Consider the following 26,600-nt stretch of genomic DNA (forward strand, 5'->3'; position numbering starts at 1 on the left):
ACCTGCAGCCTGATGGACAGCAGAACAGGAAACTGAGGTAGCATGCTAAGGAGGCTCTCCCTTAATGCTGCGTTTGCCAGGGCTGCCATAATTGGGTGACCCAGAATGATAGGAAGGTTTTGCCCCACAGTCCTGGAGGCCTGAAATCTGATCTCAAGGGGTCAGCAGGGCCTTGTTCCCCGGGAATTATGATCGTCTCTCCTGGCTTCTGGTGGTTCCTGGGCTTGTGGTATCATAAGCATCTAGTGTCCCTGCATCCACGTGTCCTGCTTTCATGAGGACACCAGTCACGTTAGGTTTATAAGGACACTCTAATGACCCCATTCTAACCTGATTACCTCTGTGAAGACACTATCTCCAAAGAATGTCACATTTACGGGTGGCAGGGACGCCAGCCTATCTGTTTTAGGGGATAGAATCCAGCCCATAATACTCAGCAACTGGCAGAGCTGGGACTGAGCTAGAGAATCTGCCCCGTGCGCTGCACTCTCGCCAGAAGCTCTGGATTCCAGCTCCGACGTCCCGTCGACACTTAGCACTAGCCTTGGCACAGTGGCTTCAGGTCATCTCGGATTCTGCAAACCTGAACAAGGGAGCTGGCTGGGTAGAGTTTCGTAAGCAGGAGGCTTTTTGTGTGCAGAAAGGTTATGGAGGTGAGGTTCTGTCGCTGAGCAATTAAGTGTTAAAATATTTAAAGACCTGGCCTTGTCATATTGATAAACAGCCTGGAATTTAGCAAATGGATTGTTTATAAAGAGCAACCTGGAAAGGAAAATTTTTTTCAGCCCAGGCCTAAACGGTTATAGTTGGAATCGTTGTTACTGACGGTTGGGATCTTGTTATGAATGCAGTTTTAATAAAGCAGCAGGGGCCTTATTTAAATGAGTTTAAATTAGTTCCCTGGGGCCATCATCTGATCCGTTGCTAGCAGATTAAGGGAAGCAACAGTCGGCTACCTTGACGCTCTCTGATTTGGGCTGAGAATAGAGCCAATCTGCTGCCCAGCAGAGGGACCTTCTGGAACCAGAGCCCTGGAGGCCCTTGCTCGTTAGATTCCACCTGCATTATTACTTCATGCGCGTGTGCACAAACATCTGCAGAGGTCCCACTGGCCTAGGACTGTGCTGGATGCGGGGGCTACCAAATCATTGTTTCCTAGCACTTTTTGAAATACATATTATTCAGCTGATTTGTTTACTTGTTTAGATGGACCTTTGTCATTACAGAAAGCTCCAGGAAGGTGGCACTGTGTCTGTCTTGTCATCTGGTACCCGCCCGGGGATGGAGCCCAGGGCCTCCTGCACGCTAGGCAAGCGCTCTACCACTGAGCTGCACTTTGGCCTTGTCCTCTTGGTGTGGTTAGCCATTGCAGGAACACAGAGAAGCCCCCAGGGGCTCAATGAAGTTAGCCCGGCTGTGAGACCCAGAGGGAGGGGGCGCAGGGCCTGCTGGGCAGGACTCGTCCCTGTGAAGAAATGGATGAGGCTCAGCTGGGCACCAGGGTGAGCTGGAAATTGACCAGCTGGTGTGGGCAGGGGCTGGTTACCCATCTCATCAAGGACTTGGGGAACTTTGGAAAGCTTTAAGGAGGGGAGCGCTAGGGTGGGATTTGGGGTTAGGAGGGTCTCTGGCTGCCAGGTGGAGAATGGACTGAAGAAGGGTTCCCATGCTGGAGGCTGGGGTGCAGCCTGGAAGCAGAGGCGAGGTCCTGAGGCATTCCTGAGACACCTGGGAAGTCTAAAACAGCATCCTCCTCCGAGCAAGACCCCGACACACCATGTCAGCCTCAGGCTGCCTTGGCTTGGCTGATTCATGGGCTCTCCTTGAGCCATCGGGACCCCTGTTGACCCTGAAAGTCCCTGAGCCATTCCAGATATGCGGTTATCTGGCTGCCCGGGAGCCCCTTCGGAACTCAGCTCTCTGCAGGTGGTGTGAACAGCGGTAGGTGGGCACAGGCTGCCCTGGAAGCTGCGAGTGGACCCAGGCCTGCTCCCTCCAGGGCCAGAGCACCTGTGCTCCCTCCACCTCCTCTTCCAGGTGTGGCTATGAGGCCAGTCCAGCGTCCTGTTTGCTTTCCCTGGCGCCTGCCCATCCGCTCTCTCCTTCCTTCCTTCCTTTTCCTTTGTTCCTTCTTGCCAGGCTGAGACACTCATTGGCTGAGTGTCTACAAGGTCCCAGGTGTCCTTCAGGCCTCTGGGAATTCAGCGATGAAGGAGGCAGACGTGGGGACAGGAGCCCTGAGGCCACACACTCACACGCACACACCACCTCCCCTTCCACATCCGAGTGGGCTCGACTTTGCTTTTTATTTTATGGTGGTAAAATACACATAAGATGAGCTTTTCCACTGTAACCGTGTCAGGTGTATTCTCAGTGGCGTTAGGGACGGTGACATCGCTCTGCAGCCGTCACCAGCATCCACCTGCGAACTCTTTCACCACCCCAACTGAAACTCTGTCCTCGTTAAGCACCACCGCCCCATCCCTCTTCCCTCCCTCCTGGCACGGTCTCTTCTACTTCCTGTCCCCAAAGACGGAGCCGTGCCAGGTACCTCACAAAGGAACCATGCGGCCATTCTCCTTTGGTGTCCGGGTTATTTCACGGAGCATCGTGCTCTCCAGGTTCTTCCGTGTTGTGCCGTGCGTCAGCTCTTCCTTCTTTCTTTATGGCTGGGTGATACTCCACGGAGTGGTGACCATTTGAGTCATTCCTACAGCTGTGGACATTGGTTTGAAACATCCTGCTAGTTGGCTCTGCTCTTGTCCATTAAACCTATAGTATAGCCAGGTGTGGTGGCACATGCCTGCAATCCCAGCAGCTCTGGAGGCTGAGACAGGAGGATTGTAGGTTTGAGGCCAGCCTCAGCAACTCAGTGGGACCCTGTTTCAAAATAAAAAATAAAAAAAGGGCTGGGGATATAGGTCAGTGATAAAGTGCCTCTGGGTTCAGTCCTTGGTAGAAAAAAAAAAAAAAAGAATTGTATTTTTCACAAAGCCTACTGTGTGATGTTCAGCATGTGATGAGGTCTTCAGGTTCCCTGCTCTAATCTGTAGGGCAGCCCTTGGGAAGCACGTCCTGCCCTGCCCGCCGCCTTCCTCCTCCTGCTCTTTGAGGAGCAGCTCAGAGGTTGGTTCAGGGCACCAGCTGACAGGTGGCAGAGGCAGGCTCTCTGCTCTTTCTGCCACCCCCTGGTGCCCCTCCCTGGCTGTGTGGGGTTCTGACCCCACGTCCTGGCTCTGGTGGAACAGCAGCAGGTCTCCAGCAGCTGGGCACGTGCGGCCCCGTAGCTGATTGCACAGGGCCTGCTGCGGCCACCTCAAAGGGCTTTCAGGATCCTGTGGCCCAGGGTCTACCGCACTGCCTCCCTTCACCAGCTGGGATGGCTCTGCTGCCTTTGGCAGGCCCTGGGAGCACCTGCCAGCCGCCGGGGCTCAGCCATCAGGAGTGACACACTGACCGTGCCGCCTCTCGGATGCACCTGGAGAGTGCGTGCTGAGGGAAGCCAGCCAGGCAGGAGACCTCGGTCTGTGTGGCTGCACTTCTAAGAAAAGTCCAGAAAAAGGAAGGGCCTGGAGACGGAAAGCAGGTGAGGGGTCGTCTTGGGGAAGAGCGGAAACACAGTGACGTCCAAAGGGCCGAAAATGCCGTGGAATTAAAACAGTGGTGATGGCTGGCACCTTGTGAACGCACCGAATGAAACGCACGGAGCTGTGTTCAGTGCTGGGGCTTGAACCCCGGACTTCACACGTGCCAGCCCCTGTCCCTGAGCTACACCCCAGCCCTGGACTCTATGCTTTAAGAGGGTGAAGTATATGGTATGAGGATCATATTTCCATGAAAAAAGAGTTGGAGGAGAGCCAGGTGCAGTGGTGCACACCTGCAATCCCAGCTTGGTGGGAGGCTGAGGCAGGAGGATCTCAAGTTCAAGGTCAGCCTGGGAAACTTAGCAAGACCCTGTCTCATAGTAAAAGAGCTCAGTGTAGCTCAATGGTGGGGAGCTTGCCTAGCATGCAAGAGTCCCTGGACTTGCGGGGGGTGGGACTCCTGCTGCGGCGAGGAGGGCGGGAGTCCTGGGCTGGACCGCACGTGCAGCTGGGGCGTGCCTGCCGCTCGGGTGGAAGGTTGGGGTAAAGCCTATTCCAGCTTCCTCTGACTTTGGACGAGGAGGAACAAGAAGGAAGGAGGGAGGGCAGGGGGATCAGCTGTCAAGTGATTAGCAGAAATAGCTCTTCTGCACTTTATAGAATCTCATTCTTTTTTAAAATTTAAATTTAAGGAATGTGCATGTGGAAGGAGCCAGTGCTTCACCATTCTGAGCCCTGTAGGAAACCGGCTCCCATTTTCCTCTGAGACCAGCAGCTCGGTGGGTCATTGTCTTGCTCCCCTCTTTACAAAGGCTGAATAAGGGACTGAGACCCCCCTGGCGTGGTCCAGGCCACACGGCTGGCGGGCGGCCGGCGCCCCCGAGCTGGAAGGCCGTGCTCTCCTGTCACCCACTCATCATAGGAGTGCCTGGTGAGTGTCGGCGACGTGCTGGGCATTTCAGAAAGCGCTGGGCCTCGGGAGTGAGCACAGGGAGGCGCACAGGACGGCCGCGTGCCAGCCGGGAGGTCCTAGCTTCCGACACGCGACGGGCGTGTTTGTCAGCTTTGGGCGACTGTGACACGCTCCTGCGTGTCCTCCTTTCTCTTATGAAGAGAAAGGGCTCACTTTGACTGGCAGTGTGTAAGATTTCAGTCTGGGAAACTTGGCCTTGTTGCTTTGGGTGAGGCAGCGCGGCGCGGCAGGCAGGCGCGCATGGTGGAGAAACCCCCCACCCGATGTCCAGGAAGCAAGAGAGACGGAGGGAGGGGCGCCCCTCCGTGTCTGAGGATGCCCACCGGGCCCCGAGTCTCAGAGCCTCCCAGAGTGCCACCCTGCGCTGAGCCCTTCAGATGGACTGTGGGACATGCCGATCAAACCACAGTGGCGGAGGAGGGAGGGGAGGCAGGGTCAGTGTCCGCTGGCCAGAGGTGGGCGAGCCTGTGTGGGCGTCCAGGCTCCATCTCCACATGTTCGGGGTGTCCATGTGGATTTCATAGATGGAGCCCCACAGGAGGCAGCTGACCAGTCCCCACTGTGGGCTCTGGGCCTTGGCTCGGCTCCCTTTCTGAAGGGGCAAGCGTGGAGCTCCTGGCTGCCTGGCAGGAGGGCTGTGACTGAACCCTTCTGCCGCCCTGTGTCCCCGGCAGGGCCAGACCACGTGCTTGGTCCGAGGGGAGAGGATCAGGCCTCGCTTGTGGGGGTCAGGGCTTGTGGGGCCTGGAGCCTGCAGCTGGGGCAGAACTGGCCATGTGAGCTGGTGCCCACACCGGAAGGGGCCTGTAAGTCATCTGGCCACCAGCCAATGGCCCATTTGGTCTTAGAACCTCTGCGGGGTTTCCTGCCAGGGCAGGTGGCCCGGGACTCCCAGCCTCTCAAGGTGGTAGCGGTGTCTGGCAGGGAGGAGATGGTCTAGTAATGCCGGAGCACAAGCTTGCAGAGTCAGAATGTTCAGGGGACGGTCCAAGGAGCAGGGTCAGAGCAGGGCCAGGGCTGGGCTGGGCACGAGTGAGCTTGCCACCTGTGTGAGAGCCACACTGCTTGGCCTGAGAGGCAATGCCACGCAGACTCACCGTCGGTCACAGTGGGACCGCCGGGCACACACTCCAGCTGAGCCCCCAGGCTGTGCAGCTTGGGGTGAACGACTCATCCTCTCTGAGCTTTGGTTTCTCCTTCTGTCGAATGGGCAGATGAACAGGACCCACTTCCTGGACTGCGGGAGGGCGGCTGCAGTGCCTGGAATGGTACACACCCAGCCACCCCATCTGAGTGCCCCGGCCCAGCTGACCGCGCAGTGAGCTTCCATCCAGGAGAGAGCAGCGGCTGTCCTGGGTTTGCCGGGGCATCCCTGGCATGGGAAGGAGTGGCCTTCCTTGCTCCCAGGGCTGCTTTCCCTGCTGGGAGGATGTTGGGCTGCAGAAGGGTGGGATCCACGCCTCGGAGAGGGAGCACAGATCCCTTTCCCGTGCCCCTGGACCTCCCTGATCCTAGCTCCTCCTCCCCTCAGGGTGTTGGCCAGCGGGACCCAGCGTTTCCCAAGCCCTGTGCTTCCGAGCAGCCTGATGCCCGAGCAGCACAGGCTGGCGCTCCCGTCCCCACCAGTGGGTGACTCTGTCTCCATCCTCCACCTGCTCATCCGAGTGGGACGTCCAGCTCCCATCTCACCAGGACCTGGTGGGGACACGGGGCCCTGTAGTGCCCCGGCATCCTCCACGCTGAGGGCCCCTGGTCCCCTTACGCTGGACACCTGGCTCCCGGTGGCTCCTTCCTGATGGCACCTGGGCTCTGGGGCCTCCGAATGTGTGAGCCCCTGTGGCCGGAGCAGCCATGGGTGCCTAAGAAGCTGCGCCTTCCCTTCCAGCTGGGAAAGTGGTGCCATGGCCACGGGCTGCTGGCCAGGACCCCAGCCTGCTATCTGGGCTGCGGACTGGTTCTTCGGGAGCGGCTCCCTGCCTCAGGAAGTGAGTTGGGCAGCTCTCGGCCTGGGGGCTGCGGGTGCTGAGCCCCTGGTGCTCCTCCCTCGCTGGACGCTTTCCTTGGGCTGTTTGGGCCGCGGCAAGTGCATGCTGTTTCCTTGGTGGCAGGCTGGCACCTCTGTGCCAGGATGGAGCCCAGGCGTGAGGTGTGGGAAAGGCGGGTATGGCCAGCTTGCCGTCGCGGGGGGCGAAGGGCACGTCCGGAAGTGAGCAGGCTGACAGGACGGAATACGGGTGGAGGCAGCTGGGCAGGGCTGGGCAGGATGTCCCTGAAGAGGGACCAGAGCCAGGCTACCTCCCAGCTCGCCCCAGGGACTCCCCCACCCCTTCATGGTCAAGTCAGTCGATTAGTCACAGCCGTGGGAACGGCAAGCCCCAAGGCCCCGGCAGGGCGACCTGGTGCACTGCAGAGGCACGAGGCTGGTGGGGCTGGGCAGAGAGGGGCTGGGTGGAGGGGCTGGCGGGCAGGTCATAAGGAGCATGGGATCTGTCTGGGCATCTAGGCCCCTTCTGAATATGCCCCTCCCTCCTTCCATCTGGAAAACAGCAGGAGAGGGACTGGAGAACAGTCAGGAGAAGGGGAGACTCTCAGGGCCTGTGGCCGCTGCCTGGCAGAAATAGAACTGAGGGTAGGAAGGGGAGATGTGAGCTGCCTGGGAGACAAAGGCGACTCTGCTTCCGAGCTGCCGAACAAGGGGTTCCTGGCGCAAGGGAGGGAGGGCTGGGCCCAACTGGGACTCAAATCCGGCTTCACCATTCCATGCTGTGTGACCTTGGGTAAATTAGTGAGCCTCTCTGGGCTTGGGTTCAGAGGATGAACTGGAACAGCACACAGCGGAAGGAGTGCAGTCTGTATTTGTGGTGCTGCCCCCACTGAGACTCTGTCTGGCAATGTCCTCACCACCACCCACAAGGTGGGAGTCTTGACACCCCATTGAACAGGTGAGCAAATGGAGACTTGCCCAAAGTCACCCAGTTAGAAAGTAGCAGAGTAGCTGAGACTGATGACCTTTCCTCCTGTTGGGCTTCCCATGATGTCGGCATCTCTCACCCGGTCAGGGAGGTGGGGTCCAAGCTGATTCTGCAGCTGCCCCCTGCAGCAGCTCTGAGCTCGGGCACCTGTGGGGCCACCCGGGAGCCCTGGTCCATGCTGAGTGTACATTCTGGGTTCTTGCTGTGCTTTGCGCTCCACTGGAGATGCCCAAGCTGGCTTCATCCCTCTTGAGACAAGGACAGGAGACACGTGTGCCCATTTCCCAGGCTTAAAGGAAGGAAGGGACTTGGCTCTCCTGGGGGCAGGTGGAGCCGGGCTCCCAGCTGGACGGTGGCCCACCTGGCTCTCATCCGCTTTGTTTTCAGAGAGACACGCGGGACTAGGGTGGACTAGGGCGGGGCAGACGCAGTTCTCAGGTGCCCTCCTGGCTAGCTGCCCACCCCTGCCAGGCATGGCAGGCTCCTGGCAGGCTCCTGGCACATCCTCCAGCGGGGCTGGGACTCCGGGTCTACGCTGCTCTGTTTGCCAAAGCAACCGGCAGCTTTGTGCTCCTGGTGCTGGTGGAGGACGAGCTGGACTGGCCCGTGGGCTGGGCCTCCCCGGGCACCTGGGCTCATCTCCATTTCTTCCTCAGTCCCCTTCCTGCCTCTGCCCCGCCTGAGCGGGGGTGAAGCTCTCCTCCCAGCCTGCAGGGGCGGGGGAGGAGGCTGTCCTCAGACGCCCGCACTATTCTGGGGGCCTGCGCTGATCCTAATTCCGGGGCACGTGGGCGGCTCCAGGCTAAGAGCAGACCCCGCTCCAATAACGTCAGTCGGTGTGCAGAGGCCCCAGCCCCACCCGGCGCTTCCTGAACCGGGCAGACTGTCCTCCTTGGGTGTGGCTCATGGGCCTGAGGTCCCTTGGGTCACACTCACCAGCTCTGCAGGCCCTCAGGAGGAACCACACTTGCAGAAAGGGGCAGAGTCTGTGGTGGACCCGAGGTGGCTCTCGGGACAGCAAGGCTCAGGGAGACTTCCTGGCCTGTGCTCTGGCCCCAGGGCCCGGGCCCCCTTCTGACAGGCACAGCGTGCAGAACCCTCTTAACCTCCTGGCTCGGGGCCAAGCCTGCCTGAGACCCAGGGGGAGGCCAGGAGGAGGTGACCCAGACGCCCCTTCTCCTGCACCCACCTCATCCACTCAGTGGCGATCCAGAGCAGCAGGCGGAGAGCTTGCTGAAGTGTGCAAGGTCACCCGGCTCGCCAGTGGGGGCTGGGCTTTGCACGCTGGCAGGAGCTCCAAGTACATAAAATAAACTCATGTGTGAAATGAGTTCCTTCTTCACCTATATGTTCATGTGTGAGACATCTCAGCGTCTACATATACAATCATGTGTTTAAACCCGAATGTATACACATCCTGTTTATGCATGCGAGACATGTATGAACAAGTGCTATGCATGCTTGGAATGCCATCTACACATTTATATTCGCAAATCTCAGATGCATTATGCATGTTCTCGTGTCTATACAGGCGCACATATGTGCGTACACATATTTGCATGTTTTTAAAAACAGTTTTATTGGGCTTAGGGTGTGGCTCGGGTAGAGAGCCCTCCTAGGATGCGGGAGGCCCTGGATTTGATCGCCCCACAAAACCCAAAGCCAACCCCCCCCCCCAGCTTTATTGATACAGGAGTCACACAACATGATTCATTCCTGGGAAGCCTGCAACTGTGTGGCATCGGCACAGTTGCTCCTTGGCGCAGCCATTGCCACGGTCTCAAGACGTCCTTGGGACCTCCACTGAAGCTGCACAGCCCTCAGCCCCCGTCTCAGCCCCTGTCACTCCGCACTACAGCCCCTGACAACCACTAGTTCTCATCGCCTCTATGGTTTGCCTATTTTGAACTTTTCATGGAAGCAGAATCATATCACATGCGGGCTTTGTGTCTGGCTCCTTTCACTTGGCACAGGGTCCTCCAGGTCCATCCACGCGCAGCACGCGCCAGGGCTTCATTCCTTTTTATAGCTGTATAATATTCCATCAGACAACTAGACCACACTTTCTTTATCCTCTCCACAGTTAAAGGACATTGGGTTGTTTCTACTTTGGGGTTCTTCTGGGTATGGCTGCTACAAACATCAATGCACAAGCTTCTGTGTGAACACAGGCGTTCATTCTCGTGAGTGTATGTATACCTGGGAGCAGGCTCGCTGGGTTGTAAGGCAGCGCTGTAGTTTGCTGTTGGAAATGCCAGGCTGTTTTCCAAGGGGCTGAGCCATTGCACGCACCTCTGCAGGGAAGGCAGGAGTTCCAGCTTCTCTGAGTCTCCCCAGCACTCGCTGCCCTCTGCCCCTTTTCGCTGTCACCATCCTGGAGTGTATACAGTGGCACTTCACCAGGGCTCTGTTTGCAGTTCTGCAACGACTGATGTCGATCTCCTCTCACGTGCTTATCTGCCAGCGGCAGTGTATCGCGCCTGGAAAATGTCTGTTCAGATCCTCTGCCCATCCTTAAATTTATCTGTCTCTTTAATATTGGGTTCTGATAGTTTTTTGTATATTCCAGATACAAGTCCCCTATTTGAGAGATATACATACACACACACACACACACACACACACACACACACACACATAGAAAGGTCTAAAAATGTGCAAAAATTTCCTCCTAATCCCTCAGTTGCCTTTTTACCCCCCTTGATGGTGTCCTTTGTGATCTTGATGTCACATCTAAGAAACTTTTGCCCAACCCAGGATCATAAAGATTTACTCCTGTGGGTTTCGGGGTTCTGTGTTGATTTTTGAAGTATGGGGATTGAACCATGGTCTCGAGCACGCGGGAGGAATTGCCCTTCTACCGCTGAACGATGCCCCAGCCTCTCCCGTGTTTTCTTGTAAGTTTTCTAGCCGGAGTTCCTACGTCCGTTCAGACCTTTGCTCCATTCTGAGTTGAGCATTGTACCTGGCATGAGATTGACGTTCAATGTCATTCCTTTGCATGCGGAACTCCTGTTATCTCGGCACCGTGTGTTGAAAAGGTCGTTTCTTCCCCGTGGATCTGTCTCCACTCTCTTTGCCAATCGACTGCACATACGGATGTTCATTTGTCGACTTCCAATTCTGCCCCTTTGATCTCGTCTGCCCTCGCATGCGATGACTGTGCTGGTTTGATGACTGTGGTCTTGTAAGAAGCTTTGAAATGAGGAAGTGTGAATCTTCAAGATCGTTTCTGCTTTTCGAGGTCCCTTGCATTTCCACATCGATTTTAGGATCAGTTTCAGTTTGTCAATTTCTGCAAGTAAGACAGCTGGGACATGACTGGGTTTCATTGAATCTGTGGATCATTTTGGGGGGCACTGTCTTGGTGAGATATGTCCCAGTCCAGGGACAGGGGCAGTCACCCATTTATTTAGGTCTTACTTTACTTCCTTTCAGCCACATTCAGAGATTAAGTCTGGCACTTCCTTTCCTAGATGCATTCCTAAATAATTATTCTTTTTGGTGTTATTGTAAACAGAATTGGCTTTTAAAAACTTCATTGTTAGTGAAGAGAACAGAACTGATTAGCAAAGGGACCTGATGCATACCCTGCCACCTCGCCCACCTTACTTCTAGGCTAATTGTGTGTAGTCAGGATTTCTCTGTATGAAAATCATGTCGGCTGCAAACAGACCCAGCTTTGCCAGTTTTCCAGCCGGGTGCTGTCTTCCCTCTACCTGCCTGCTGGTGTCCAGGAACCTCCAGTGCAATGTGGAATACTTGTGAGGAGAGCTGGCACGGCGTCTTGCCATCTCCTGATTTGGGGAAAGCACTTGGTCTCTCACCCTTGAGTGTGATAGCTGTGGGTTTTTGTTGGGGTCCATTATTAGGTGAAGGAATTGTCCTTCCCTGTTGAGTGCTTTTCTCACCAACGGGTGTTAGATTTTGTCAAATGTTTTTTTGGAGAAATGCCTTCTTTTAACATGTCCCGGGAGACCCACCCTTCCTTCTGAGGATGAAACTCAAACACTGGGCCACAATGTTATTTACCAAATCACTGCCTGGGCCCACTCACCCCATCGTTGCTGCTCCGAGGTGGTGTTAAGATGCCGGTGGCCCCAGTCGCCGCCACTGCCCCTTCCAGGCTGGGGGTGCCTTTGTCTGTCCTGGATACCCGCTCTCAGCAGGAAGACCACAGCCCTGCAGTGGCGGCAGGGGGTGTGCTGCGCCCTGGTCCTGACACCCGCTCTGCCCCCAGGCCTACGAGAAGCGCTTCCCCACCTGCCCGCAGATCCCGGTCTTCCTGGGCAGCGAGGTCCTGGGCGAGTCCCGCAGCGCAGACGGGGCGGTGCACGTGGTGGAGCGGAGCTGCCGGCTGCGCGTGGACGCGCCGCGGCTGCTGCGGAAGGTGGGCACCTGGGGCTGGGGCTGCGGTGTGTACGCGTTGGGTCCGGATGGGGGTAGAACGCTGGGGTCTTTGGATCCAGGTCCAGGAGGCACGAGGGCCCGAAGGCTGGAACCTGTGCCGGGTCTGGTCCAGGGCCAGGCGGGTGTGTGTGTTGGGGGGTCCTGGGGGGCAGAGGGGGGCGAGGGTCTGAGGGCTTGGGCCCAGACTGAGTGGTGGAGGTGGGCGGGTGGCGGCGGAGTGGGTCCGGAGGTCCGGCTTGGTGAGGGATCCAGGAGCAGGCACCCAGTGTCCGGGACCGGCCGGGGACCGGAGCCTCTCGGGACTCGCGCTTCTCCTCTCGTCGCCGCTGCTGCCGGCCCCTGCAGATCGCAGGCGTGGAGCACGTGGTCTTCGTGCAGAGAAACGTCTTGAACTGGAGGGAGAGGACGCTCCTCATCGAGGCGCACAACGAGACCTTCGCCAGCCGCGTGGTGGTGGAGGAGAACTGCAGCTACTGGGTGAGCCGCCCGCCTCCTCCCGCTCCCTCCCGCGGCGGGCAGGTGAGCCAGGATGCCCAGAGCATTTCCAGTGCAGATAAACAGCCCGCTTTTTTTTTTTTTTTCTTTTTTCAATGTAAGTATGTTTCAAATATTGTTTGGGATATCTTTATACCAAAACATGAAATTCAAGCGTGACTGGGTATCTTGTCCTTTATCTGTAAAACTGGCAGCTCTTCAGAGATCAGTGCCTCAGTTTCCTCATCTGTAGAATGGAGTTGATAAATGCGCCTACCACACAGGTCGTGGTGAGGGCTAAAGCAAGCAAAATGTTACTATCCAAACCCCTTAGGCCAGTGCCTGGCACCAAGAAGTCCTGTTAGAGTTACTTTTTATTTATTTATTTTTCCCCTTTTTTTGCAGTGCTGGGGATCGAACCCAGGGCCTTGTGCTTTTGAGGCAAGCACTGTACCAACTGAGCTATCTCCCCATTCCCAAGAGTTACCTTTTAACAATCATTATTATTATTCTGTAGAGCATCTGTGGAGTGCCAGGCACCCTGCCAAGTGCTGGCATGGGCTGTGAACCCATCTGCCTGGTCTCTGTCCTCATGCGGCTTCCCTTGTGGCCAGGGCAGATGAGAGAAAACAGGTCCCTGCTACGAAGGCCACACCATCCAGAGCTATCCAATGGGCATTGGCAGGTCCTGCCTGGCAGATCACTGGGTTGCTGGGAGGATCCAGGAGTTAGTGTAGGTCAGGCCCCAGATGCCCCAGCCCTGCCCTGCTCGGAGTTGGGCGGCCCAGAAACCTGCACACTCTGCAGCCCAAAGGGAGCTCTCTCAGGAGCACCGTCTGGTCCCAGTAGGAGCTTCACCAGTGTTTTCTCTTTGGCTGACATCTATATATCTGTGCATATATAAGGACATGTGCTGTATCCTTATATATAAAATATACATATAAATATATAACATGCAACATGTAACTATTTAAAATACCTTAAACTCATATACTGCTGATGTAATTTATTCATAAACTTTAGTAGGTGATGTACTATACTAAACATTATTCACATATAATTTTGTGGGGGTGCTGGAGATGGAATCCAGGGCCTCAGGTGTGCTAGGTGACGGATCCCCGCCCTGTGTGCACATGATTATATGTCTATGTGTGTTTTTAGGGAGCAGGGCCCAGCCATCGGACCCACACTCCCCCTTCCCCTCATGAGTGAACTCTCTGATCCCTAACAGCTTAGACTGCATGGTTCCAGAGAGGGGGCCCCTGGGTGTTGCCAGGCTGGGCATGCTGTCCACTGCGGGCTCTGCCTAGGGAGAGCCCCTGGGGAGGGCAGTGTGCCCCATAGTGAGACCCTGGCATTGCCCCTGCCTGGCTTCCAGGTCCACCCTGAGAACGAAGACTGGACTTGCTTCGAGCAGTCGGCCTCGCTGGACATCCGGTCCTTCTTTGGTTTTGAAAACACCTTAGAGAAGATTGCTATGAAGCAGTACACGGCCAACGTCAAGAGGGTGAGAGGGCTGCCTGGGTCCCCAGAGGAAGGTGCACAGCCCCACTCTGCCCCTGGCCACCCGTGTGACACTGGGCGGGGGCCTGAGCCTTCCTGGGCCTGTCTTCTCACCTGTAAAATGGGTGTTCTAGTTGTGGCTGTATCACCTGAGATAAAGGATAGAGGGAACTGGCCTGTAGAGGGAACTGGCTTGTAGTGGGGACGCCCTGGTCATGGTTCCAGCACCTGGAGGTATTGGGGGCCCTTGCAGTGAGCTCAAAGGACAGAGAAGGGACATTCTGCAGAGCTCTTCTTTGTTAAAACTGTCACTGCTTGGTTTAAAGACCTCAGACCCATCGCTGGGGACCGGCCTGACAGGTGAAATTAGGTTTATTGCTATTTTTTACCTGGCGTGTTAATATAAAACCGAGCTAGTTCGGGGTCTCTGCTCGGGGTCTCTGCAAAGGGACCTGGCCAGGGACCTGGCCAGGTGCGGGCGGCGGGGCGGTGACCCCGTCGCATCCCCTTTGCGCTCCCTGACTCGGGTCTCCGGCTTCCAGGGGAAGGAGGTGATCGAGCACTACCTGAACGAGCTCATCTCCCAGGGCACCTCTCACATCCCGCGCTGGACGCCCGCCCCGGTCCGGGAGGAGGACGCCCGCAGCCAGCCCGGCCCCCCGCAGGCGTTGGGGACCCTCAGGGCCCCGGGCCCTGCCGCGGAGGCGGTGGGAACTGACGGTAGGTGGTAGGTGGCCGCCGCCGCGGTGCTGGGAAGCCGCCCGCCGGGTGGGAGGAGGGACGAGAGAGGAGGGCCTGGGTTCTTGGCGCCCCCTCCGCCTCTCGGCTGACTTGGGGCGCACAGCGCCTTGTGACTATTTTGAATTACATGAGTAATGCACGATCATGGCAGAAAAAATTCAGACTACTCAGAAGACGTGAGTAGGAATTGAGATGCCTCCCCGCTCCCGGGAGGCTGTTTCCCGAAGCTGCCGAGGCCTGCAGACCTTCGCACCCACCCACGACGGGCAGCTCCTTGGGCGTGTTCTGTGTTCCACTCATTTACACTTACACTTGATGTCAGTGCGCATGTCCTAGTAGTTCATAGTATCGTGTTTATTAATAAGCATTTATTATGTGTTATTTTAAATTAGTCTATTTAGATGGACCCTTATGGATGGACATTTAGGTTGTTTCTCTTAAAAAAAAAAAAAAATACAAATAGTGAGCCGGGTGTGGTGGTGCGCACCTGTAATCCTGTGACTTGGGAGGCCGAGCACAAGTTCCAGGCCAGCCCCAGCAGCTTGGCGAGGTCCTAGGCAACTTAGGGAGACCCTGTCTCAAAATAGTATAAAGAGGGCTTGGGGAGGCAGCTCAGTGGTAGAGCGCTTGCCTAGTATGTGTGAGGCCCTGGGTTTGCTAGGCCCCAGGTTCAATCCCCAGCACCACACACACACACACACACACACACACACACTCCAATAGTGAAAATTAAAAATATGCAAGGAATGTGCCATACATCTTTGTACTTTGGGATTTTAATTTTTTCATTTAAAAAATGGGGGTGGTTATCTGGGGATGGAACTTGCGGGGGGGGGGGCAGCATCCTACCACTTAGCTGTACATCTGGCCCTTTTTATTTCTTATTTTTGAGACAGAGCTTCATTAAGTTTCCCAGGCTGTACTGGTACTTGCAAATCCTCCTGCCTCAACTTCCTGAGTAGCTGGGAATGCAGACATATGCCACTGCATCCAGTTTTTACATAAGGATTTAAATTTTTTTTTGCATAAACATATACATAGCATAACATTTAAAAAGTGAACTTACTGGGAGGTTGTAAGCAACTGACATTTTGGTAGGTTTACCAATTAGGCCTCTGGAGAGGCCACTAATCATTGTTACTGCCTAAAGTGTGTAACTGTGTCTACTCACCCTGACTCTCCACCAGGATCTTATTAAATATTTCAAACTTCTGAAAGGCAATAAGAATGATCATTGGTGGATTAGTGATGAGTTCTTTCATCATGATTGAGGTCAATATTGTTTTCATGTTTAGTGACTGTTTTCCTCTCTGGTTAATTCCTGTTCTTGATTTCTTTTTGGTTTGTAAGAGCTCTTTGTACATTAAGGCAATTAGCACTTTGTCACAGTTCAGTCTTCTAAGGATATAGAAGTTGTTCACAATACAGTGTGAAGGCAAAAAAAAAAAAAAAAAAAAAAATTCTCACAAATTCGTGTACAGAACTGTACAAACACCAGGAGTCCAATTTCCTTTTGGGTCACTGACACCTGGAGGCCTGCCTGATTCCCAGATATTTGACTGACAACACCATGTAACTAATACTACATCTGGAGCTGTGTTTAGGGAGAACAAGATTCAGTCATGTGACGAGAATTTATTCTGCACCGACTGCATGCACTGGCTGGTTACTGTTGTACACGCACTTTTTATTTTTACACACTCCCGTGTGTGCTCTTGGTGGCTTCATGCCCTGTGCCTTGCCTGTCTGCCCTGTCCGCCACCCTCATTTGTCCTGTCTGCCAGCACACTGGCACTCAGCGTACATGCAGAAGGCACAGTCAGGACGCTCCACCCTGTTCTGAATCACTGGGCCTTTGTGCTCAGAAGGAGAAAAGGGCCCTCACATCTGCCTGGGGGCGGAAGGCTGTGGGGGCCGTGCCTCCCTCATGTTTTCTGCTGCCCCTCTTTGCCTGCCTCTGACCGCGGGAGCTCAGATGGCCCCTGTCGCCCTGCATTTACCCAGAGGCCTCCTCACACAGTCAGTGTGACCCCCACGTCCAGGCTTTTTTTGGGGGAATGGCTGAGAGTTTGTGCTGGACGGGCATCCGGTTTGTTTTCTCACTGTGCCATGTGTCCACAGAGAAGTGGCTGTGCCCACAGGGCTGCTGCTTTGCTGAGATACCAGGAGGCCGTGGGCACCCGCCTGCATAGTGGCTAAGGGCTGAGCCGGCCTCTGTGCTGGCCATGGGCTGATCGGACGGTGGGAGCCAGGGCTGCCCATCTGGGTGATCCATGGGGCCCCCAGGCCCCCACACATGGAATGGCTGTGCTGCAGGGCCAGGATCTGTGGACCAAGCCTCATACCTGGAAAAGGGAGTCAGGGCAGTGGGAGACCAAGGGGACTGGGCACTGTGGACTGCCTCTACACGCTGGGCACAGTGCTGGTGTCTACTCACCTGTGGGGCTCGACCGCCCTCCGCCCCAGGGTAGTCTCATCCAAAATGGGGTAATGGTGACTCCCCGCTTGGTGGAGAACCCCTGGGGCCAGGCTGGAGCTCAGAGTCCTCAGAACCACCCCGGAGGGTGGGGACTTTTCACTTCCAAGGGTCAGAGAAGTCACTCCCCAGAGTGAGGTCCAGGTTCGTCCTGGCCTGAGCTTTTAGAACCACCTGGACACAGGAATGTGGAGTCCTCAGGGCCGTCGCCTGGAGCGGGAGCCTGGCTTGGAACACGTTCCAGAGCAGAGGCGGCCAGTAGCACTGGAGGGCTGCAGAAGGGGTAGACCACGGGGGGAGGGGCCGTGGCGTCTCCCTCGTCCTCAAGATCCTCAAGACCCCGTTCTCCTCCTCCAAGGGGACAAGCTGGATGCAGACTACATTGAGAGGTGCCTGGGCCAGCTGACGCCCATGCAGGAGAGCTGCCTGATCCAGCTTCGGCACTGGTTGCAGGAGACCCACCGAGGCAAGGTGGGTGCTGGCGCGCTTCCAATCACCGGAATCAGCCTGGGAGGAGAGATGCGGAGTTCATGTCATTCGTGATGTGAAACCTTACAGCTTTACCGGTTCTGTCCTGTGCCCTGTGGCACGGGCCGAGGCTCCTTCCTCATCCTCAGCGCTGGCCACAGCTGGGGCTGGGGCTGGCCGACCTGCAGTGGGGTTTCCCTGTCTGGGGCTTATAGGGGGCTTAACAGTACCCTGGCCCCAGCCAATAGATGCCATTAGCTGCCTACCCCCCAGTTATGACAACCTCAATGGCTTCGGACAATGTGTCCCCTGGTGGCAAGTGATAATAATACCCTTCTGTCCTTTTCTGCGAGGGCGGGTGTTGACTGCTGTGGGCTTTGCCTTTGCACTGTCGCCCCGTAAGAGGAATGCACGAAGGTCCCAAGTGCGGGCTTTATCCTCTGCTCTGCTGAGTAAGATCTTGCTGCCAGCTGCTTGTCTTTCTTTCCTCCACCTCAGGGGACGGGTGGGGAGTGACTTGGGTCTGCTCTGTCTTCCCCTGTGAAGGGGCACGGTGTCAGTTCACACCTCCAGGAGCCTGTTCTGGGCAGCAGAAGCCAGTTCCTGTCCTGCTCATCCTGCTGGAGGAGGGCAGCTCATCTTGGGGTTGTCTTGCAGGACTTGGGGCTGGTCTTGGAGAGCATGGAGGAGGAGCAGTGCCCCAAAGGCAGACCCCGTTCCCAGCAGGAGCTGGGAGGATGACAGGCAGCTGAGGTGCAAAGGCATCCGAGGCCTGTGTCTCCCGCCGCCCTGGGCTGGGGGAGTGGACAGTCTCTCCCTGCAGGCGAAATGGGAGGCTCGCTGCCTGTGATTGACCTGTGGGTTGGGGACACCCTTCTCTGGACTGTCTTTCTCTGTGTCTCAGATTCCCAAAGATGAACACATCCTCCGGTTCCTGCGGGCCCGAGACTTCCACCTGGACAAGGCCCGGGAGATGCTGTGCCAGTCCTTGAGTTGGCGGAAGCAGCACCAGGTGGATGTCCTCCTGCAGACCTGGCGGCCCCCGGCCCTGCTGGAGGAGTTCTACGCGGGAGGCTGGCACTACCAGGACATAGGTGTGTGGTCACCCGCCTGGCGTGGCATGCGTTCCCATCACTGCCAACCGCACCTGGGGTTGCGTGCTTTGTGCTAACGTCTTGTTTTCCTTTGGGTTCTTGGGAGCGTCTGGGTCACCTCTGGAGTGTTACCTGCTGTGAAGAAGGGGGAGATGGGATAGTTCTGGGCCTGCCCCAGGGCTGGTTAGTCCCACTTTGCTGGGGTCGTGGATGTGCAGGAATATCCCGCGTGCTTCCTAGCAGACAGCCACAAACCTGGTAGCGTAGGACAGCAGACGTGTGTTCTCTGGAAGTTCTGGAGGCTGGAAGTCTGGAGTCTGCAGTCAAGGTGGGGTGGGGCTGCGCTCCCTCCAACGCTAGAGTGGAGGGTCCTCCGCTGCCCGTCCCAGCTTCTGGTAGCCCTGGTGCTCCGTGGCTTGTGGCCCACCACTCCAATTTCTGCCTCTGTCTCCAGGGACATGGGGGCATCTCTCTGTGTTGTCTTCTTCCTCTAAGGGCCCTGGGTGGTTGGATGTAGAGCCCACCCCAGGTCCAGAATGATTTCCTCTTTTTATTTTTTTTTTGTACCAGGGATTGAACTCAGGGTGCTCTATAACTGAGCCACATCCCCAGGTTTTTTTTATTTTTTATTTGGAGGCAGGGCCTAAGTTCCTGAGGTTGACCCTGAACTTGCAATCCTCCTGCCTCAGCCTCCCTGGGCCACCGGGATTACTGGTCAAGAGATCAAGATTTCCTCTTGACATTCTTAATTAAATGCATCTGCAGAGACTCTGTTTTCAAATAAGGGTCACACGTTAGGGTTCCGGTGCACATGAGTTGTGTGTGCGTGTGTGTGCGCGCGCGTGCGCACAGACACTACTCCACCTGTTACAGACATCGTTTCTAGATTTTTAAAAATTAAAGCCAGCAACTATTTGCTTGGCACTGTTCTTTATATAAAAATTCACGCACACCGATTGGGGAGGTGCTTGGCTCCCTTGAAGAACTGGTGGGCACAGTTTCTTTTAATGTAATCCTTGCTAATCATGGATTCCCCCTACTTGCCAAAATTTATTTGTAACCCCCAAATCAGTACTCATGTCATGGCTCTGTCAAGGTCATTCAAGGACATGTGTAGGGGTGAGATTCTGGGCCGCCAGTGTGCACGTCCCTGGCTGAGACTGACCAAGGCAGTACACATACCAAGCTCGGTGCTCACGTGACTCTCAAGACTTTGGTGGCTTACCTAGGGTTGTGTTTGAATTTTTGTGCCTTCTATGGGCAACTTTGCTGCTTAATCTGACCAGAAGGGTCCACTGAGTGTCGTGTGGGGCGCCTGTGGTGCACCTCGGGGGAGGATCCCGGGGCAGTGGTGTCCTTCGGGAGAGTTACGGTGCCCTTGGCCTTGGATTCAGTGCTGAGGACGTTTGTAGGTGCCTGGAGGGACAGGAATCACTGGTGTTTGCAGATCCCTCTTCCTGGTTTTCTTCTTTGGCTAACAGAGACTCAGGGCTCCATGTTGTGCAGTCTCGGTCCCCCTGGAACCGCTCACGTCCTCCTGTTCTAAGACAAACTGCTGGCTGGGGCACAGCCTCAGGTTGCCAAAAGAGCTGCCAAGACAGTGCAGGAGTTGCTGCAGGCGTGTCCCTTGTCCTTATTTGAATAGTCCTGCTGTTGGGGTCTTTGATGAGAGGGGGTCAGCCCTCTGGAGGCAGGCAGGTATTGGCCAGGCCCGCACCCACTGGGCCTGGCAAGCCCCGCCTGGTGTCTCCTCCCCTGAGGACGCTGCCATTCCACCCATGGCTTGGACCTGCCCCTGTCACCGGTGTCCCATCTCTTTGTTTGCCCCCAAAGATGGACGCCCACTCTACATCCTCCGCCTGGGCCAGATGGACACCAAAGGCTTGATGAAGGCAGTGGGGGAGGAGGCGCTGCTGCAGCACGTGAGTTGCCCCGCCCCTGCCCCGGGCCACCCTCGGGTGGAACAGCAGAGTGGGCGGCTCAGCGCCCTGTCCTCCCTGCAGGTCCTTTCCGTCAATGAGGAGGGACAGAAGAGGTGTGAAGGGAACACAAAGCAGTTTGGCCGTCCCATCAGGCAAGACCCGGGCTGCCGACTCCCCCGGTTGATGAGCAGCTGGGGTTCACTGCACGTGTGTGCGCGCCAGAAAGCAGGCCGCGCCGTCACCGTCCCTACCCCGGTCCTGCAGTAACCTCGCCAGACAGGGCTGTGGTCCTTCTGGCTCTGACCAGGGAGGAAGTAGCCTGGTGGGCGGGGGTGGTGCTCGTCCAGAGCTGGCTCTGACCTGCCCAGGTGGGGTCCGCCCTGTCCCACCGCCTCCTGACTTCGCTCCTGAGCCCAGCTTTATGGCCCCGAGGTCTCCCTTGGTCTCTAGGGACAGAGCAGACTCCTGGTGTGGAAGCCCGCCAGTGACTGCTGCCCCTCCCATGCCCTGGAGTCTAGGCTCCTGAGCCGAGACCCTGACCCATGTGTGCAGTGCTTACTGCCCCTCGATCCCTTCTGTCCTCCTGGTGGCCCTGCCAGGCAGGACCAGCCCTGTAAGCTTTTTATTCCCCATCGTCTTATCTTTGTGAAGATTAAGTTCTTTTGCCATCTGGAGATTTCCTCAGGACAGGTACATGGGGTGGGGGTGGGAGTCAGTCAATCAAGGGCCTGGCCAGAGCAGAATTCACCCCAGATGGTTTGAACCCGAGAGTCATGAAGGGCCTCCTTGCAGAGGTGTGAGCAGGGTTAAGGGGACATCCAGGATGCAGAGGCTCCCAGGGACCAGCCACTGCAATAAGATGGTCATTTCCTAATGAATTCGTACTAAGGGAAGGGAGGCACGAGAGGTTTGGAACTTGGCCAGGCCCCACATCAGGTGGCAGAGCCGGGATGCAGGCTCTGCAGGGCGGGCCTCAGTGTTGTGCTGGCTCTGGTTAGCGATCAGCGTTCCCTCTCCGTCTCATTTCATGCTGACAACGTTTGCTTGATATGGTGACGCTTGCCACTGACGGGGTCCCCGGCCCCGGGTCACAGCTCTCAAGGGCAGAGGGGAGACCTGGGTTCTAGCACTTGGCCTAGGAATCCAGGCTCTGGACCTCGGCAGCGTGGGGCTGCTCCACTTCCGTGGGGAAGTGCCCTGCGGCCCCTGCTCCACCCGCCCCCGTCCACGCTGGGCGGAGGCAGAGCCGGGTGCAGTGAGGGGTCTGTGTTCACCCCAGCTCCTGGACCTGCCTGCTGGACCTGGAGGGTCTCAACATGCGGCACCTCTGGCGGCCGGGGGTGAAGGCCCTGCTGCGCATGATCGAGGTGGTCGAGGATAACTACCCTGAGACCCTGGGCCGGCTGCTCATTGTGCGAGCCCCCCGAGTCTTTCCCGTGCTCTGGACGCTGGTAAGAGCAGGAGACTGACCAGGTCCTCTAGGGATGGGAGGCGAGCTGGGAGGGATTCCTCTGCTCCTCCCACTGGTGGTCTTTTTTCGTTTCTTGTAAATAGCAACTTTATTGAGACAGGACTCATGTGCCACAGAGCTTGTCCTTTAAAGTACAAATTCCGCTGTTTTGCTGTACTCACAGAACTACCAACTGTTCCCTGTCTACTTCCAGATCTTTTTCTGGAACCTTCCCCTTGCCCATTAGCCAGCACTCCCCATTTCTCCTCTGGCCTGCGGTGCCTTCCCTCGATGGGGTCCGCCTTTTCTGGAGCATTCCTGTGAACAGTCACGCTGTCTGGCCTCGCTCCCTTAGCAGGTGTCTCTTCAGCGGTGGGGACGCCTGCCTTGGCTGTCCATCCCTCCCCACAGCCGGAGAACACTCCATCGTGAGGACGGAGCACCTCTGTGTGTCCCTTGTCCTGAGTGACAGTGACACTCAGGACTGTACAGCATTCCCAGGGCTCCATGAGCCGATTCCAAGGACAGTTTGGACCCGGGGCTATGGGGATTTCAAAGCTTTTGGTCGGGACCCGCAGTAAGAAACACACTTCATGTTGCATGTGTGAGCGTGCGCACACAACACACACACACACACACACACACACACACACACACATGCATGCACACACACGTGCATATACACACACCCCTGAACAAGAGATCTGTGAAGTGGTGGTGTGTTACTTGTCTACGCCAGCGTCTTCCTGAGGCTCTTCTGTTCCACTGAAAATCGGCTATTTGGGCTGGGTGTGCTGGTGCACACTTGTAATCTCAGCAGCTCAGGAGGCTGAGGCAGGAGGATGGAAAGTTTGAGGCCAGCCTGAGCAATTTAGTGAGGCCCTGTCTCAAGATGAAAACTGAAAAGGGCTGGGGATGTGGCTCAGCGGTTAAGTGCCCCTGGGCGCCATCCCCAGGACCAATAAATAAATAAACAGATCAATTCCCTCTTGCCTCACCCCCACTGCAGATCAGCCCCTTCATCAATGAGAACACCAGACAGAAGTTTCTCATCTACAGCGGCAGCAACTACCAGGGCCCCGGGGGCCTGGTGGACTATCTGGACAAAGAAGTGATCCCCGACTTCCTGGGGGGAGACAGCGTGGTGAGGCCGGCGGCAGGTGTGGGTGTGGGCAGTGGCCTGGCGGCCAGGAGTCCTGGGTTGGGGAGGAAGGGCCCTCTGAGGCTGCCTGGGCTCTGAGCAGGGCACGGGGCTTGCTTTAGAAGCTGCCCAAGAGAGGGGCAGTGCCTCCTGAGGTGGGGCCTGCCTTTGGTTCTTTCAGACATAGGCAGAATTTTCCAGAAGCCCAGAGACCAGGCCAAGTCTCCCAGACCCTCCCGTGTTCCCATCCAGAGGTTGCTAAGCAGCAGTGTTCCTGCTGGCTCTGTGCCCCTGGATGCGGGGTGGCGACTGCGGGGTGGCGACTCCCAGTGCCCACCCTGGCCCCGGAGCTGGTCTCCCAGACCCGCCCTGACAGACAGCTGCTTCCCGGGGGTGGAGTGACGGGCGGGTGCTCCTTCCCATGGCCAGCCACCGGGGCATGCCCCTCTGTTCCCTAAGGGAGACACCCTGCAGGCTCCCAAGGGGCCTCTCCTCTTGCTGTGAGCTGCACTGTTACTTTAGCCTTCACACGGGTCTGAGAGCCACTTCCCGAAGGGTGACCTCCACCTGGCTTTGCCAGTGAGATGGGAATCACGGTTTGGGGTGTCAGAGGGTCTACAGAGGCCCAGCCGCTAGGTGGCCTTTGTTCTGGGAAGTCTGCAGCGTTCGCAGCCCTCTGCTAGCTCCGTCTGCAGCAGAAGGTGCTGAGGGGTGCTGCGGGGAAGGACCCCGAGCCCCGTGCAGCACTGTGTAAGGATCTGAGCGTGGGACTCCCACGAATCTGCCCTGACTCAGCTGCTCTCTGCTCTGTGATCTTGGACAAGTGGCCTGGCCTCTCTGAGCCGCCATGGCCCTCCTGTATGAAGTGGGAAAACTGTCCTACCCTGCTGGTGGTTCTCGGGGGGAAGGGGTCCGTGAGCACCACTGTCCAGTTCAGCAGGGGTCACTCTTCTAGGCTGTCTCAGGGCTCACAGGACATCTCTGTGGCTCAGGCCAGCCCAACCTCCAGGACCCTGACCGTCACCTGTTTTGTCTGTGACCCACAGTGTAATGTCCCTGAAGGAGGACTGGTCCCCAAGTCTCTCTATCTGACCGAGGAGGAGCAGGAGCAGGCAGACCAGCTGCGGCAGTGGAGTGAGACCTACCACTCGGCCAGCGTGCTCCGCGGGGCCCCCCACGAGGTGCTGGGCCTGGCCTGGGAGGGCCACTGGGCTGGCATGTCACCTTAGCTCAGGTCCTCGCAGGCGGGCACCGGAGGGACCTAAACCTAGAGGAAGTGCCAGCCTTTGGCCTCAGACTGACCCAGGGAGCTCCGTAAGGTGACGAGGTCACAGAATGGCCTGCTGAGAGGCAAGAGGCCAGCCTGGGTACCGCCCCCTCCTGGTCATCCCAGGGTGGAGCCTCCCAGGCCTTTCAGAGAGAGGTGCTCAGATGCGGGGCAGCAGGAGCCTTAGCAGCCCATCCTGCCCGTGGGGGACCACGCTTGTGGCGAGAGGGAGACCTTTGAGCACCCACTGCACCTCCATGCCCACTCCCATCTGTCCCGTCCCCTGGGACTCTCAGAGCTGTCCTGTCCCCATGCAGGTTGCGCTGGAGATTCTGGAAGGGGAGTCGGTCATTACCTGGGACTTCGACATTCTGCGAGGGGATGTGGTCTTTAGCTTGTACCACACCAAGCAGGCACTCAAGCCAGGCCCCTGGGAGCCTGGGGCCAGGGCCAGCGGGCAGCTGATGGACAAAGGCTGGGTCCTGGGCACGGATTACAGCCGCGTGGAGGCTCCCTTGGTCTGCCGGGAAGGGGAGAGCATCCAGGTTTGCATCTATGGCTCCTTCCTTCCCTCACAATGTGGTACTCGTGTCTGCCTCGTGCTGGGCCTCAGAATCCAGCAGGCAAACCAGATGTGACCCCTGGCCTCAGGGACCTTGCGGACAGCAGGGAGAGAGACACACGGAGTCTACATAATAGGTGCTCATCCACCAAATGGCAGCCAGGGTGACTCTGAGAAGAGGCTGCTTGTGCGTGTGTCAGAGCCTCCGAGTCCCTGTCTGAGAAAGGGGACCGTTGCAGGCTCTAAGTGCACTAGTGTCCTGGGCCAAGGAACAATTGGCCACCAACCAGGTGACTTCACACACCAAGGGGTACTGCCTGCCTTCAGAGGCCTCAAGGCAGGACCAGGGCGAGGCGGAGCTGTGCCGCCTGGAGGCCCTAGTGCAGAGGCCGCCTGCCCCTGCTCCTGCTGGCTCCTGGCTGCTTGGTTCCGGGGCTCGTCCACACAGCATCTCTGCCCTGTCTCCTGTGGCTCTGTCCTGCGTGTCTCTCTCCTCCCTCTCTCTCTCTCTCTCTCCCTGTGGCTCTGTCCTGCGTGTCCCTCTCCTTCCTCTCTCTCTCTCTCTCTCTCTCTCTCTCTCTCTCTCTCTCTCTCTCTCTCTCTCTCTCTCTCTCCCCTTCCTTTCTCTCTTCCTTCTTTCTCTCTTTCCTTTCTCTCCTTCCTTCCTCTCGTGCTGGGACTGAACCCAGGACCTTGTGCATGTGAGGCAAGTACTCTACCAACTGAGCTGTGTCCTCAGCCTTCTGTCTTTCACAAGGACACCGTCATTGTGCTCTAAATCCATATCTGCAAAGACTCCATTTCCAAATGAGGTCATGTTCTGAGGGTACAGATGGGCGTGAATTTGGGGGGCTACTTGGTGCACTACTTGTGCAGGGAGGATGAAGGTCCTGGCTTGAGTTGAAGCAGCTTCAATGCAGACGAGCCCTTGAGGGGCGGGGGGTGGTGGTGAAAGGACTTCCAGAGCAAAGTGAAGAAGCAGGGAGGAGGTAGTGGGCAGGGCGAGTTGGGGAGGGGGAGGTAGTCTAGGTGGCAGGGGAGGCGCTGAAGTCCCGAGGTCAGCGGACAGATCCAGGGCCCCAGGACCAGGCCTCAGACTCTGCTGACACCTGTCAAAGCTGCAGGTTGCCAGGCCCCACGCCAGGTGGGCTGACTCCAGCCTCTGGGCATGGGGCCCAGAAGGTGCCTGCTGCCTTGTCCTGGTGATTCCTGAGGCCCACTGGGCTTGGGCTTGGACGCAGCAGGGAGCTGTAGGTCTAGGGATGAAAATGGATGTGTAGCTAGAAAACGAGGTGCCCCTGCTGGCCCCCCAAACACACACACACACACACACACACACACACACACACTCACATACTCCGAGAGCACAAGAGCAACAGCCAGCTCCGCAGGCCCGGGGCTGCCCTGCACACACGCCGCCCCTGCCAGCCGCACCTCAGCCTCCCTGAGGTGCTCTGCTGACAACCCGCTGCCCTCCGCACGCCCTCCCCCTCGGAGCCTCCTCTGAGCCCCCACCCAGTCCTCCCTAAGGCCTCCTGGTCTGCAGCGCCCACGGAGCTGGTC

General features: G+C 57.0%; 1 protein-coding gene across 1 annotated transcript in view; it reads left to right on the top strand.

The window, feature by feature from the left end:
* Positions 1 to 26,600, top strand: part of SEC14L5 (SEC14 like lipid binding 5) — a 36,270-nt gene that overhangs the window by 5,688 nt on the left and 3,982 nt on the right. The window contains exons 3-14 of the mRNA XM_079121749.1: positions 11,770 to 11,919; positions 12,285 to 12,416; positions 13,792 to 13,920; positions 14,459 to 14,636; positions 17,492 to 17,604; positions 18,506 to 18,695; positions 20,529 to 20,617; positions 20,699 to 20,769; positions 21,897 to 22,068; positions 23,077 to 23,211; positions 24,255 to 24,389; positions 24,793 to 25,020. Coding sequence (XP_078977875.1) covers positions 11,770 to 11,919; positions 12,285 to 12,416; positions 13,792 to 13,920; positions 14,459 to 14,636; positions 17,492 to 17,604; positions 18,506 to 18,695; positions 20,529 to 20,617; positions 20,699 to 20,769; positions 21,897 to 22,068; positions 23,077 to 23,211; positions 24,255 to 24,389; positions 24,793 to 25,020 — 1,722 coding nt within the window. The remainder of the gene's footprint in view (positions 1 to 11,769; positions 11,920 to 12,284; positions 12,417 to 13,791; positions 13,921 to 14,458; positions 14,637 to 17,491; positions 17,605 to 18,505; positions 18,696 to 20,528; positions 20,618 to 20,698; positions 20,770 to 21,896; positions 22,069 to 23,076; positions 23,212 to 24,254; positions 24,390 to 24,792; positions 25,021 to 26,600) is intronic.

The sequence above is a fragment of the Sciurus vulgaris genome, assembly GCF_902686455.1.
Source record: "Sciurus vulgaris genome assembly, chromosome: 18".
NCBI classification, from domain to species: domain Eukaryota; kingdom Metazoa; phylum Chordata; class Mammalia; order Rodentia; family Sciuridae; genus Sciurus; species Sciurus vulgaris.